General features: G+C 36.1%; 1 protein-coding gene across 1 annotated transcript in view; it reads left to right on the forward strand.

The window, feature by feature from the left end:
- The first annotated feature begins 5,921 nt into the window (after positions 1–5,921).
- Positions 5,922–15,051, forward strand: part of grapb (GRB2 related adaptor protein b) — a 13,568-nt gene continuing 4,438 nt past the window's right edge. The window contains exons 1-3 of the mRNA XM_016531454.1: positions 5,922–6,303; positions 7,280–7,377; positions 9,791–9,910. Of these exons, the coding sequence (XP_016386940.1) occupies positions 6,226–6,303; positions 7,280–7,377; positions 9,791–9,910 (296 nt within the window). The 5' untranslated portion in view covers positions 5,922–6,225. The remainder of the gene's footprint in view (positions 6,304–7,279; positions 7,378–9,790; positions 9,911–15,051) is intronic.

Here is a 15,051-nt window from a genome sequence, read left to right on the forward strand (position 1 = left end):
AGGCATGACGAAGCAGATATTGTCCTCTTTTGGAAGGCCAAACAAAGTAGTTTCGCTTTCACAACGAAACACACAGCGCCTTCATGACATGGCGGCCACAGCAATAATAATACTACAGCGAGAATAAAAGTTACGCCTTCTTTCTTTGCGTGAACATTTGGGCGGCGTTATGCAAATCTTCCCACATCGTGACGTAGATATGTGGGGGCATGTTAGAACGAGCCATTTTAGGTAGGCGTGGCTGACTCTTAACTTTTATAAAGAATATCTCTTTGGATTTGAGACTTTAGTCTTTGTAACTTTACAGATCTTCTTTATGCACCAAGAGCTTGTAACACCCCAAAGAGAAAGGAAAAATTGAAATCGCATCATATGACCCCTTTAAAACAGACATATACTTTGAATGCAATTAGTCACTTATTATAAAAAAAAGTCAAGTGAATAAAAATGTGAAAATATAACAAAACAAAAGTCTCGCCAGTACAAAAGGTGCTGGGCCTCTCTCTAGTAAACTTTGCACAGTAAAACGCTCATTATCCAGAACGGACACAGTTGTGTGTTGAGAGAGCTCCAAACACCTCCTACATAAAAAAAGATCCAAATAAAAGACATAATGTGCCAAATTCTGGGCCTTTTTTCCATAAATCCTGCTCTTGTGAACATCCTGGGGTTTAAGTGTATAGAATAAGCTTTACCATTGTCTATGATAATGTCTGTCATGTTGTTACAAGCTGATCCAGTGACAGTGCTGTAATGGTGAGATATCATATTGAATGCAGTCCTTAAGCTCTTAAGTCCCTCTCTAGGATCTATGTTTTGTGCCTGATAGATGAGCTAACATTAAAAGACTCTTATTCAAAAGGGAGTACAAGAACACCAATGGAGCACAATAGCGCTTGTTAGATGAAACCCTTTCCCTTTTACTTGTAGTTTAGGAGAACCATCTGATACTTAAATAAAATATAATTGAGAACTACATTAAATTTCCTGAGCTATCAAAAAACAATAACATTTTCCTGGGGTAAGGCACTTGTCTTCTGAAGCATTTGCTCAGAGGCCATTACAACATTTTTAGAGGTTTAAAAAAATACAACAAACAAAGAAAAATGAATATTATTGAAAAGGGGAACATGAATTAAAGGAGAAAATAATAATAATAATAATAAAAACACATACTGAACCACCTCAGCCACCGGAGTATTTGTTACCCTGAAGAGCTGTGGTTGGAGCAAACGATGTGGGCGGGGCCTTCCACTATCTAATGGTGATGGGGGAGAGGAAAGGTGACTAAACACATCACTGTGGGATAAAACAACATGCTCCTCTTCCTGTCCTCATAAACCAGAGACAAGCCAAAAAAAAAAAAGTATCATTTTATGTTTTTGTGCAAAGAGAATGTAATTTCCAATAGTTCCAATCATACCATTTAACATATATATATATATATATATACCGTTTTTTTGAACCGGTTCATTGAAACGAACTGTCCGAAAGAACCGGTTCGCGGAAAAGAACCGGACTTCCCATCACTATCACCCACAGAAGAGAGGGGCGGTGTGAGCAGAGCTCATTAGCATTTAAAGCAATATGGACTAGAATTGCTTGCTAAAAACAGAGCTCATTTTGACCCCTTTAAGTTATTAAATGTAATTTATTATTAGAATAATTTAATATAATTAAAATAAACTACATTGCCGTGTGTATACTTAATGATTATATTCATGTACAACTCAATTTGCAAGGTACTCCAACATATTGCAACAATACACCGGTACCATGATACATGGCCAAAAAATGCCTAGGTACTTCAAGCACTTTTGATACTCTTTAGGTTGAAAAAATGTCATCATCTGCAGTAAAGAGTCATTCAATAGCATGTGCAGGTATTTTCGTTGTTGGCCAATGAATGCATTTGCATGTTTGAATTCAAAGCAGGGTTGCCAGGTCTGCAAAACAAAATCAACCCAATTGACTATATGCACGGTTACTTCCTGGTTTTAGATAAGCCAGCTCAGTCATTTCCGGTCAACAGTCAAAATCAACTGTGCTATAAGAGGAGCGCCCTTTGCTCGGTTTCTCTACATAATCCATTCACAATTTGAAGAAAAGTTTTGTTTGTCTAAGAGGACCAAACGTCCATGTATACAGTTTAAGGAATGACAAATGCAAGTGTAAAAAATTAAGCGAGTGAATCCGCTAAAATGTGCCGCGAGTCATTGCTATGATTTAAGGGGCGGTCACACTGCACTTTTCATTCCATTGACTTCCATTCATAAGCATGCGAATGCGTCAGACCGGAAACTCAAGCTGGTGCGAAAAGTTTCGCATTTCACTGTTCCAAAGTTCAAGCTTGGTGAACTCTAACCTGTGAATTCGCATCACCAGAAACTGTGGGAGAATTCTAAACGGAAGTGAGCATCCAAAGGGCAGAATCCTTGAAGTGTGTTCTTTGAAGGGTGCAGGGCATTACTGTCTCGTATAAGCGTTTGGAACTCCCTTGGCGAATGACTGCGTGCAGCATTCAGCACTCCATCAGTTGTTGCAAATAAATATTTTTTCTTCTTCTTATTATTTTATTCAAATATCGTCTAATTGTGTCTTATTTACTATTAAACTTTTTCAAACAGCTTGCTTAAACTTGCTTACACTATCGTCTTAAATCATATATCACTGACGAAACATATTTTGTATTACATTAAAATAAAGACCAATTAAATTAGCCTATTCTACCTAAGTTTGTATGTGAAGTCGAAATCAACCCCAACTTTGCTTTAAAATGAGTTGCAAAATCTTCTAACCGAAGATCAAATTATCACAAAATGGAAATCACTTTCGTGAAGTGACCTTCGCATGTTCCCTTCGCTAACGGACTTCTGGAAGGGGCCTTCGTGAAGGGATTCAGTTGTTCACTTTCGTTTGGAACGTTCCTAAAGTGCCCTTCGAGGGTGCAAAAAAAAGTCGTTTGTAGGAGGACTGTAGCAGCTGGAGGACTGTCATGGCAACCAGCCCAGCCAGAAGGAGAAGCAACACTGTGCATCCACCAATCAAAGCTGTGCTGTCACTATGACAACCATACAACAATAAAACTTATGTAACATTACAGACTTTATGCAAATGACAGATGAATTCCTGTTAAAAAAAATTTTTTGGCTGAATTTGTGTTTGTGTATTGTCAGGTGTATTTGTCAGCCACTAACTTTTTAAGTGGAAAAAAATTATGCACATATTTATAATATATTCATTTACAGTATGTAAATGTGTTACCTGTTTGGTTCAATCACATGGCAGGTGATCAGACTTGTCACACACAGGGTAGTCAGTAAAACCCCTGACCAGTGAAGACTTGACCAACTTACAGAGTGATGCAGAAAACATGTGCTCCATGCTGCCTGAACAAATCACATCAAAAGGTGACCTTCTGTTGTGGTATCAGGTTGTAAAAGCTCTTTTGGAACCTTTATTTTTAAATCCATTACGAATATCATGCAAGCCCACACATCTTTTATACAGTTCTCTCTGTGTTGTTGTAGGACAGATGACAGTTGAGTATGAAGCTGAGATAGAGCTTCCACCGAGGAAAAGCCGAATTGTCTCTAATAAGAGATATGTTACAAAAACCGATATGCATGCAAATCATCAGTGAGCTAAAATATGTACTGTAGATCCCTGCTGTGACACTCTTTGAGACGAAGACGATGTCAGTAAAACCCTTTAAGCAAACTCTCCTTTCAAGAGAACATAATTGATAGGTATGTTGTTTGTACTTATGCTAGGTTTTACAACAGTACAAGACTTTTTGCTTGCGTTTTCTAGACCGGCTTTTGGGCTGTGTTTTAGTGCTGGGGATTTTCCTGTGAAACTGTCTGTGGATTATATCGTTACACCAGTAGGTGGCAACAAGTGTCTGTCTGTATGAGTAATTCATTCAGTCAACCGATTCGTTTAAAACTGATTCATTCAGGTACAAAATAAGCATCTTTAGCCAGTAATTGAATCATTCACTCAACCGATTCTTTACAAAAATGCAGGAACTATATTTCTATAATCTCATGCTTTATACAATCTCTAAATAATAAACATTTTTAAAATTATGAATATGAGTTTGAAGTCTGAATTGAATGTGAAGTTATTTTAAGGAATTCAGAAAGGCTCACAATTACAAATTCAAGTTACTGATTGAATCATGTTCTGAATTGCAAGGTATGGTTACTTTCAGCGATGTCTTTCTCAAAATGAAGCAATGTTCATTCAATTTAAATCGTGGTTGTTCATAAATGACCTCAACAATTACTGATAATATCTGAATTAACCATGCGTTTAAATTGAGTGATTATATTAGCTGTTCATTATGTAATGGAATGCTGGCTTTGTCATGAAATTGGGTAAATCGTGTGAGAAAGAGACTTAGCTAGTCTACTTAAAACTACACTAAAAAGTGAACTAAAAAGAGATTATGCAAAGCAGGTACAATAATAATAATAATAAAATAAGAGAGAAAAAAAATAAATTGTTCAAACTATGGTACTTGCCATAAAAACTGTTTTATGGGAACTTTTATCTCCCTACCTGTATACGAATCCTCAGCATTAACATCATACCAAATGTAAATGTTCTTTTCATAAGGGTTAAATATTCTTTGCACTTCTGGAATACATAATAATATCAATATTCAATGCACTGGCTTGCAGTACAGCTTCAGTAACTTTGATTTTAGAGAAAATATTGTTTCTGTACTCACCGGCTCGCAGCTGTCATCCATGAAAGCTCTCATTGTGAGCACTGAAAGGCACTGTGACAGTTTCTTACATGTTTGTGAGTGTTTGTGTATGGCAGGGGGCTGGGGGGATGCTGCCCACCAGCACATGTTCTTAGAGATGCCAACTGACTGTCATATGTCAGATACAGAGCACTGAAATCATCTCCATGCAAACATGCACAAATCAGAGAATTAAATATTCAGTTCGGTCTCATATTTAAGCTATACAGCTTTGAAAAACTCTCTTTAAAACGAGTTAATCAAGCTGCACTAAGTATAGAGGCAGCTAGAGAGAAATGAGATATTGTGTGACCATGCACGCTTATTAAATGTCGTGTCATCTGAATCAGAGAGGACGTGACCAACATGCATAACAGTCAAACACATGCACAACTACAGCAAGCACTCTTAATAAGGGTCATGTTGTTGGCTCAAACAGAAAACTGCCAGAGGATATCAAACATGTGTCCCCATCACCAAGATTTATAATTTTTTTTGCATACTTTAAAATACTTCATAAAATAAGTTAAATCGATTCTAAATATACTCTTTGTAGACTAAATATAATCTTTATATATATATATATATATATATATATATATATAATTAATTAACATTAGCTATATATTGTCTTGCCACTTGATTGACTTTTTATTTTGCAATACATTTTTCCATTTGAATTTAAACAAAATATATTTTACATTTGAAAAAGATATACAACATATAGTTAGCATTTATTTTTATTTTATTTATTTATCTTTTTGCTGTATCGGTGGGGTTCTTGTGGTGTCAACAGCCAATCAGTGTTGTCTTTATATATATATATAAAAGAGGTCGACCGATAGTGGATTTTACCGATAATGATTACTAGATTGGACCGCGTTGGCCGATTAATCTGGCCGATTGTTGGATTGAATTAAGACAAGAAACAAATTCACTCAAGTGTTTTTGGGTTTTGACCTTTATTTTTGCTAGTGTATATTATATATCATTATATCTGAGGCATTTGAAAAATTGAATCGAAAGCACGTGATATTCTGATCTGGTCATAATGTCCACTTTAATTCTCACTTTCTCACTTCCCTATCTCTCTCTCTCACTCTCTCTCTGTCTCTGTTTCTCTCTCCATCCCCCTCCATTCCCACCGTGCACAGCTGTACTACGGCAGACACACATATTCTCTCAGATTCTCCATCAACATTATGCTTCTTCAGTTTTCCACTTAATGTTTTTGTCGCTCCAGTTTTTCTGCGCTGAAGGCTACTCATCATTCTTCGTCTCAATCAGCCTCTCCATTATACATCTCCACACTCCATCCTTTTTAATCATCTCCTTTACCATTTCATCTGTTTCCATTTGTGCTTGCCCTTTCTCATCCCTTTGTCTCTGAACTCTTTCTTGATTTCACCCTGGTCTCATCTCCACTTCACTGCCTGTCTCTTACCTTTTCTTTTTCTGTTCTTTCTCCGATGGAGGCTGAGGCACTTTACAGTTTCAGAGCGACTGAATGTGATGAGATCAGTTTCCAGAAGGGTGACATCCTGAAGGTGAGTCTGAGTGAGCATGCAATAGTTTACTGTGGATATAGAGCACACTTGGATGAAACTGTAAGGATGCTAGTCTGCATGCTGCACCTTAGCAGAAAATACTAGATCAGTGAGTCAGTTTGGTGGGAGTGTGTGCATTGGTGTTATGTATTTCAGAAAGGATTTCTGTGTGATTAGGTGATGATATATGTAGCTGGGCAGCTTGTGGGATGGGACAGTACAAGATAATTCTTGTGTGAAGATTATTTTATAGGCTACTTTATAAAACAGGAAGCATATACGGTAAAGTCAGTAAAACACACTGCCATTGTCAGTTATTTGTTTATGTGTTATTTGAACTTAAGCAAGAGGCAGGTAATTTGCATAGGTTTGCAAATTGTTTTTTGTTTTTGATTACCAAATTATGTTATCTGGGGAATTACAGTTACCATGGATACTTGAAAAGTCTTTTAAATTTCCACTACCTACCCTTACGAAAAAGAAGTTTATTCAAGTGTGCTATTAGTATACTTCTTTTAAATGGTTTAATTATTAAGATTTAAACTGTCAAAGTATAATTGCAGAACATTTCTGAAAAGCATATGCAGAAAACTCAATTACCCTACTTTGGTAAATGCACTTAAAATAGCCTGATCTAGTGAAATATCCTGGTCCAAATGTTTTTGTCAGCTGAACCCCATTTGATATAACATATTTATTTGAAGTATTTGAAGGTACTATTTCAATAGTAAACAACATATTTAATCTCTTTTAGTAAGTGTTTTATTTAAACAAATAAATATTTTTATTTAAAAACATTAATTTTAAAATATTTATTTTAATTTTACATTTTAAGATTTCAATAATTATTCGATTTTCTTTATCTCACAAAACCCCAGTGATTCATGAACCATCGTTTTGAAAACCCTATTCTTAAATGATGAGAAATATCTAACTGATAGTGGACATCTGAATACTGATCTTATGCTTATTTTAGGTGACAAACATGAATGATGATCCGAACTGGTACACAGCTGAGCTGTTTGGTAGGCGGGGCTATGTACCGAAGAACTATATCAATGTAAGACCTCACACGTAAGTATCACATGACAAAAGAGGCTTATATGTGAATGACAAGGCAAAAGTCATTAAGGCAAGACACTACAAGCAAAAACATTGTTTTTCCATGCACTGCTACATTTTGAGTCAAGTCTTGCTTTTCATAATGTGTTGTTTCAGACAAGTAATGTTGTTAGTGGAAAGGTAACATCCAAAATACACTTTTAAGTGTTTATGTTATTGCACTTAATCCATTTGTGTTTGTATTTCAATTACAATACTCTCATTAAAGGCCATTTTCTCAAAATGAGTTGTTTTCTCCTCATATATATCACACGTTTTCTAGCTGTTTTACAGTATTTTCTGATTTTTGGGTGATAGAAAGAGATATCCAAAACCGCTTCTGTAAAAAAAACTTTAATATGTCAATGCAATTAAACAAGAATTTTGAACATTGCTTTAGCCTATGTTTAGATGTATGTTTTGGAAATGCTTGCAAATTTGCATTTTAATTAGATAATGCCTCATTTGCACATTTCAGAAAATTTGTACTACAAAAATGTTTGGAATCCATAATGTAATCAATAAATTGGGAACTATACTGATATCTATTAGCTATTATTTTCATCCTATTCACCTGGGGTGTCGTAATGTTTTGGGAAACCTTTGCAGTCTTTATTTGACCTTTTCTTAGAGGGAAATGTTAGTTCTAGCCATACAATAATAAAAAAACCTAACCATTCAAGTGAAGACAGCTTAGTCATATGTTCAGAGTCCGTTATTGTGATGTTTTTTTTTTTTGCAGAGATGCTGTCTGAACTGGAAACTAGGACATTTCCATAATCCATTCATTTTATATTTTTCACTTTTACCTTATTTGTACGTCTGATATCTTTAGTAGTCTGTGGTCCACAAAGCATTTTGTAGGTGTTGCTTTCTCCGTGGTTCTGAATGTTGTATTTGTGTTGGGCAAGGTGGATGGTGATTGCATCAGCTGGAAAGGTGCTGTTGGATGCTCAGCTGGAGCACATTTAGGGTTGGGTTTAGGATTGTATTGTAGAATTAATCTGCATTATCCAGACTTTAAAAAAAAAAAATTTTTTTAAGAAGGAAGGATTTCCCAGCATTACACCTCAATGTGAGGTCACATGACTCACAAATAGTTGTGGGTGTGGCCTTCCCAATGGTGTGACTAGGATTGAAACTGCTAGGTAAGGACATCTGCTAAGTAAGGACTTCCTTACCCTCCAGTTTTACCATGACATGGAAGATTGAGAACCTTGTGAGGCATTGAGGATTAGCAAAAGGCAAAGTCCAGACCAAACCCCAACAAACATGCTGTGGCCTGATCTAAACATGGCAGTTTATGACTGAGAACCTATACCAATCATTCTGAATTAAAAGGATGAGTCAGTTCAAATTCATGATCGTGATAAAAAAAGATAGGACTGATTGAGATCAAATGCTGGCTTATGATAAATGCAGCTGAAGCTACTTATTAAGCAAAAGATGGCAGTTAACACAATTAAACATGTCATTTCACTATATATCATGTAAGGACTGAAACATCCAGTGAGAAAACAATGCACAAACCTCTTAAAACTTACATTTGAATTCTATAAGAAATTTTATAAAGGGGAATCAATCCCTCTGAAATCCCTCTGGAAAAAAATAGATGTTTTTAGAACTTAAATAGCAGGTTTAAAAAGTTCACATGGCTTTTTGTGTTAAATTCACCTATTTATTATTTTAAGCATGTATATTCATTTAAACTTAAAAATTAAAGTTGCAAAATTTGAAATTTTGCTATATTGCAATAATAATTTGGCATCTCTGTAGCTAAAACATAAGATCATGGCACAAGCAACACTGAGGTCATAGGTTTATTTCCCAGGGACTGCATAAACTGACAGAATATATGCCTTAAATGCTATGTAAAAAGCCTAAACGCCAAATGCATATATGTAAATGTAATAGCTGCTTGTTTAGATCAAGTCCAACTTCAAATCTTATGAGTTTTTTGCAGATTATTCCCTTTTATTTATGTGATTCTAAATTATTCAATAGTATGTGCTTCATCTAATGTATTCTCCATAAAAATGTACATGGAGAGTAAAGTGCTTGAGACAAAAACTAAAAAACAACAACACCACATAAAATACTTTCAAAAGTCACATATTGTAAACCTCAAAACACATGAAACACAGACACGAGAAACAATCAACTAACCATTTTAACAGAGGAATAGACTTATCATTTGTGTGCAAATCAACAACAACAAAGTAAATATAACTGGCAAATGGTCAAACAATGCAACCATATTAATTATTCATGCCCTGGTGCATGCTGGAGACAGACTGGGACTAAACCACCACGAATCACCAGTAGTCCACTTTCAATTCATAAATATACATGATGCTGAACTGACAGATGAGTCTTTATTTTGCAGGTGGTTTGTGGGTGGAATATCACGGCAGGCTGCAGAAAATCGTCTGAGACCGCTGGAGTGTGGAGCGTTTCTCATTAGGGAAAGTGAGAGCACACCAGGAGAGTTCTCCGTGTCTGTCAGGTCAGACGCACCCTTACAAATGAAACCTGCCTTCACTGGACTATACAGAACACCACAAACATCTACACTTCATATGCTACGTTCACTAATAAGGCTTGTTATTATTCTCTGCATTTGCTGCAAATGTTGACAGCGGACATGTGTGTACTTGCATATGCGTGTGTGTCCTTGTTACCCTATCTGGTTCTTCATTAACACACTCTAATTAGAGTGGAGTGCATGGTAGCGTGTTGCTGTGATGTAATCTTTTTGCTCCCAGCACTCCAGAACCTATTTAAACAGTTCAGAGTTCTCTAGGTGGAAACTGAAACCTTTTAGATATTCCAACCAAAAAGTACATGTCGTAACACTTTCTAGGAAACCTCTACAAGGCTATTGCTTTCTGGATGGTTGCTAGGTGGTTACTGCCCAAGTCAAAAGAGCCTATTAATTTCTATGATATTGTGGACTTTAAACGGCTAGATCACCCAACAATGAAAATTCTGTCATCATTTAATCAATAGTTGTTACAAACCTGAATGAGTTTATTTCTCCTGTTGAACATAAAAGAAGATATTCTGAAGAATGTGTGTAACCAATCAGTTGAAGGTAGTCATTGACTTCAATACTATGGGGAAAAAAATATGTGAGTCAATGGCTACCGTCAGCTGTTTAAAGAATATTCTCTATTGTGTTCAACAGAAGAAAGAAACTCATACAGGTTTGAAACAAGTGGAGGGTGAGTAAATGATGAGAGAATTTACATTTTTAAGGAAAACCTTTAAATGTGACTTTTAAATGTGATTTTTCACCTGTTTTATTGTCCACTTGTTGCCAAGCCAATTGCTTAAAGGTGCTGTATGTAGGATTGACACCCAGTGGTTGAACTAGGTATTGCAGTCCAAATTAAAAATATTGGAGAGGGTTTTTCACCCTGTCCCTCCTCCTCAGACTTCAAGCACATGCAGGTTGCCAGGTTGACGACACCAACACTTTCGATTGCCAGCTTTCATGACTGAAATGAAATACGCTGTGTTTCCCGCCAACTGGCAACCCGGGATGCCGAAATACAATTGGGTAAACTGGCAGTGGGCGGGGTTCACAAACCAAAACAGAGACGGACATTCCGGCCCGGAACGCACATTTTCAAAGGAGAATAACAGACTGTAGCATTGTTTTTCAGATAAACAAATATGTTAACTTAGCATGTTTCTTAAATATCTGCAAACATATTATGGTATTTTTATGCTTTAGTAGAGTCAAAAACTTACATACAGCACCTTTAATTAATTGACTTTATGATTTCAGGTATCATTAATTTCTGTGGCACAAATGGTGCAGCAGTAGAGCATAATAATTAGGGATCTGAACAACCCCCTAAGCTGAAGTACAAAGAATAATAATAGTAATGCGTTCCTAAGTATCAACACCTTTTCTTTTCTTTTATTTACAGCTCATGTTAGAATTCTATTGAAAATGTTGGCAAGCGTTGGGAGGGTGGACATAAATTATTTTTAGATCGCTTTGCTGTACACCTCTGAAGACCTGACCTAAAACGTCAAATCCTACTGAGACAGAGAGAAAGAAATAGGAAGAGAAATCAAGGGACAGTTGCAACACAATCGCAGCACAATGAATCCAATTCTGCCAGATATTATTAGCATAGTGCTTCCTAACAAGCCTGAGTACCTGAGGCCATCACAGATGTTTCATTGTGTGTTTACATGTATGTGATAGAGAGGGAGAGAGAAGGAAAGAGAGAAAGATACAGTAATAATCAGTTATATGTTCATGTAAATTAACTTTTACAAACCCAGGGACCCCTGGTGTAAAAACAGCTAGAATTGCTTTAGGAACATTAATTAATATTAATGCTTGAAAGATTATCAGCAAATGTTAATTCAAATAGAAATGTCATAAAAATTTAAGAAAATGTTTATATATCATGTCTACGGACTCCCAGGGGATGTGCTTGGTAGCTGGTGAACAGGTGTTTTGTGTCATAGTTGCTAAATTATTGTGTAATTAAGCACAGCTGGAATGCTGTATTGACTAGTCATAATTCAGGAATGAACATGGGTCAAAGACATTAAAATAATACAAGTTTAATACAGCTTTACACTTTTCTGTAATGACTATCATACATTTTTATATTGATTTACAGAAAAAAAACGTAATTCAGTGTAACAATAGGTTGTATACAAAAAATATATTGTCAAGTATGTCAAGATCATATGATATTGGAGATTAATATTTTTTTTTATCGTCACAGAAATAAATTAGATTAAAACAAAAATGTAATGTATTGTAATCATTATCAAAATTTTATTACATTGTTAAAAATTACTGTAAATAAGCACAGCTGGAATGCTGTATTGACTAGTCATAATTCAGGAATGAACATGGGTCAAAGACATTAAAATAATACAAGTTTAATACAGCTTTACACTTTTCTGTAATGACTATCATACATTTTTATATTGATTTACAGAAAAAAAACGTAATTCAGTGTAACAATAGGTTGTATACAAAAAATATATTGTCAAGTATGTCAAGATCATATGATATTGGAGATTAATATTTTTTTTTATCATCACAGAAATAAATTAGATTAAAACAAAAATTTAATGTATTGTAATCATTATCAAAATTTTATTACATTGTTAAAAATTACTGTAAAAAAACGACCAAATTTTGACAGTAAAATACTGTTTTCCATTAAAATTGAAATAAGTTCACAGTACTAACACCGTTTGAATAATAGTTTTTAAACTCAAACTGTTTGAAGCAATCGGTTTCCCAAATAAGCTGAGTTAATTTACATAGTAGTATTACGGTAGCATGCTGTAAAAATGAAAAGCTGTAAATTAACGGTAAAGGGCTGTAAATTAACAGTACATTACTGGCCATTTTTACTGTATTTTTGATAAAGGAATAACCTGAGCATATAAGAGTCATCTGTCAGAAACATTAAAAAACTCATACCAACTCCAAACTTTTGAAAATAGTAGCATATTTAGGCAGTTTGAACCTATTGAAAATGATAAATAGGGTCATTAGTATTGTTTTGGGCCTATAAGATTAAAAACTCAATGTAAATATAGAAACCACAATGCTACACAAAAATCTGAAAATTAATGTGAGACAGTTTTGAGTTGGATCTTGTGTCTGAGAATTATTAATATGGGTCTAGTATAAGTCATATCTAATGACTGTGATTGTACTGACTCAGTCTTGCTCTCTCTAAACATGCCCTGTTGTTTTGATGATCTTCAGTAAAACTCACACACACACACACACACACACACACACAAATCCACATCCCTGAGGCAGTTCCTCATTCTGTCAGCATTTCTGTCTGAACAAGCAGAGTGATCCATGCAGTATTGCGTGGACTGATGAGCATCTATCTGTGTGTGTGTGAGCAAAGCCCACACAGGTTAAGAGCAGGTGTGGTAGGGTGGAGTTGCCGGGTGATTAAAGACACCTGCCGCAGGAACAGGGTGTGCGTCAGTGCCTGCACATTTCTCGCTAACACAGAAAACAATTAATAGCTGTAGAATGATTTATGTCGAATCTTCATTATAAGATTGATCAATATCTTGCAAGTAATTTTATTTTATTTTACCTTTCTTTTGGTAATATTTCATTTATGATCATTTATGTTAATGGCGTTGAAATTCTGCAGCAGAGCGATAATATCTCAGATCATTATCTAGTCTTGTGTATACTCCATGTAGCTAAAGGAATCACTTCTACCACAAAAGACAAAAGAGCTACCACAAAAGAGCTTTGTAAATAATCTTCCCGACTTGTCTTAATTCCTCAGCATATCTGATAGCTCAGAAAAATTGGATGATGTAACAGAAATTATTGACTCTCTCTTTTCTAGCACTTTAGATACGGTTGCTCCTGTATGCTTAAAGAAGATTAAGGAAAACAGTGCGACACTGTGGTATAACGAGCACACTTGCAGCCTAAAGAGAGCAGCCCGGAAAATGGAGCGCAGCTGGAAGAAAACAAAACTAGAGGTGTTTTGTATTGCATGGAGGGAAAGTACTTCCTCCTACAGAAAAGTCTTAAAAATGGCTAGATCTGCTTACTTTTCATCTCTTAGAAGAAAACAAACACAACCCTATGTATTTATTCAGTACAGTGGCTAAATTGACAAAAAAAAAGCATCAACAGGAGCTGACATTTCCCAACAGCACAGCAATAATGACTTCTTTACTTCCAAGATCTATACTATTATAGATAAAATTATAACCATGCAGCCATCAGCTATCGTGCACTGTAGATCCCCTGAGGAACAATTCCACACATTTTCTGCTGTAGGAGAGGAAGAATTGTATAAACTTGTTAATCATCTAAACCAACAACATAGTATGTTAAGTCGCGCAGGTAAAGTCGCAGGTCTTTACCCTCGTTGGTCTTCACACAAGGAGGGCTGAACGCTTCCGCTGTTGGCGTTGCCGTCATTCTCTTCTGTTGACTAATCGCTTATCCCAAGTTGTCACAGTGACCAAGCCGTTTAAATAGTCCACAGTCGCTGTGGCCGCCTTCCAATTAGCACAGCCAATAGCCTATAGCAGGGCAAATGGTCCAATCGAAACTACAGTTCGCACTTAAGCGCAGGAAGGGAGCAATGCAAATAACAACACAGGCTCCTTCTAAGCCGAGGGCAATTATTAGAATTACCAGTAAGTGCAATCAAAAATATAAACTCCAATGAAAATACAAAGTATAAATAGGTAGAAAACGAAATATTCCTTCCTCAGTACGGCACGGTTCGGCTCGGCACGGTTTGCACTGCAGTTCAGTACCGCTTTAGAGTGGGCGGGATTATTCACATGTCGTTATAGTTGCGCCGCCTCTACTACCACGACTCCTAAAAAAAACTTTTTCATTCCGCGTCGTCCCATCAAGCTCTCGCTGGATCCGCTCCTCTGCTATCAGCGAGAGGAACGTCTGTTCTTCTACTACCAACAGTAGTAGAAGAACAGACTTCAACAGACAACAAAACTTTTTGGTTGTTATAAAAAGGTGCGCTCGTTCCAAACAGTTGCGTTCGATCCTTCGCTGGCTGTGCGGATTTTTCTTCTTCTTCTTTCCAGTTTAACGGCGGTTGGCATCCAGCTTATTGGTGCATTACCGCCCCCTTC

Source organism: Sinocyclocheilus rhinocerous, unplaced genomic scaffold (genome assembly GCF_001515625.1).
Source record: "Sinocyclocheilus rhinocerous isolate Xijiao unplaced genomic scaffold, SAMN03320098_v1.1 scaffold3, whole genome shotgun sequence".
Classification (NCBI taxonomy): domain Eukaryota; kingdom Metazoa; phylum Chordata; class Actinopteri; order Cypriniformes; family Cyprinidae; genus Sinocyclocheilus; species Sinocyclocheilus rhinocerous.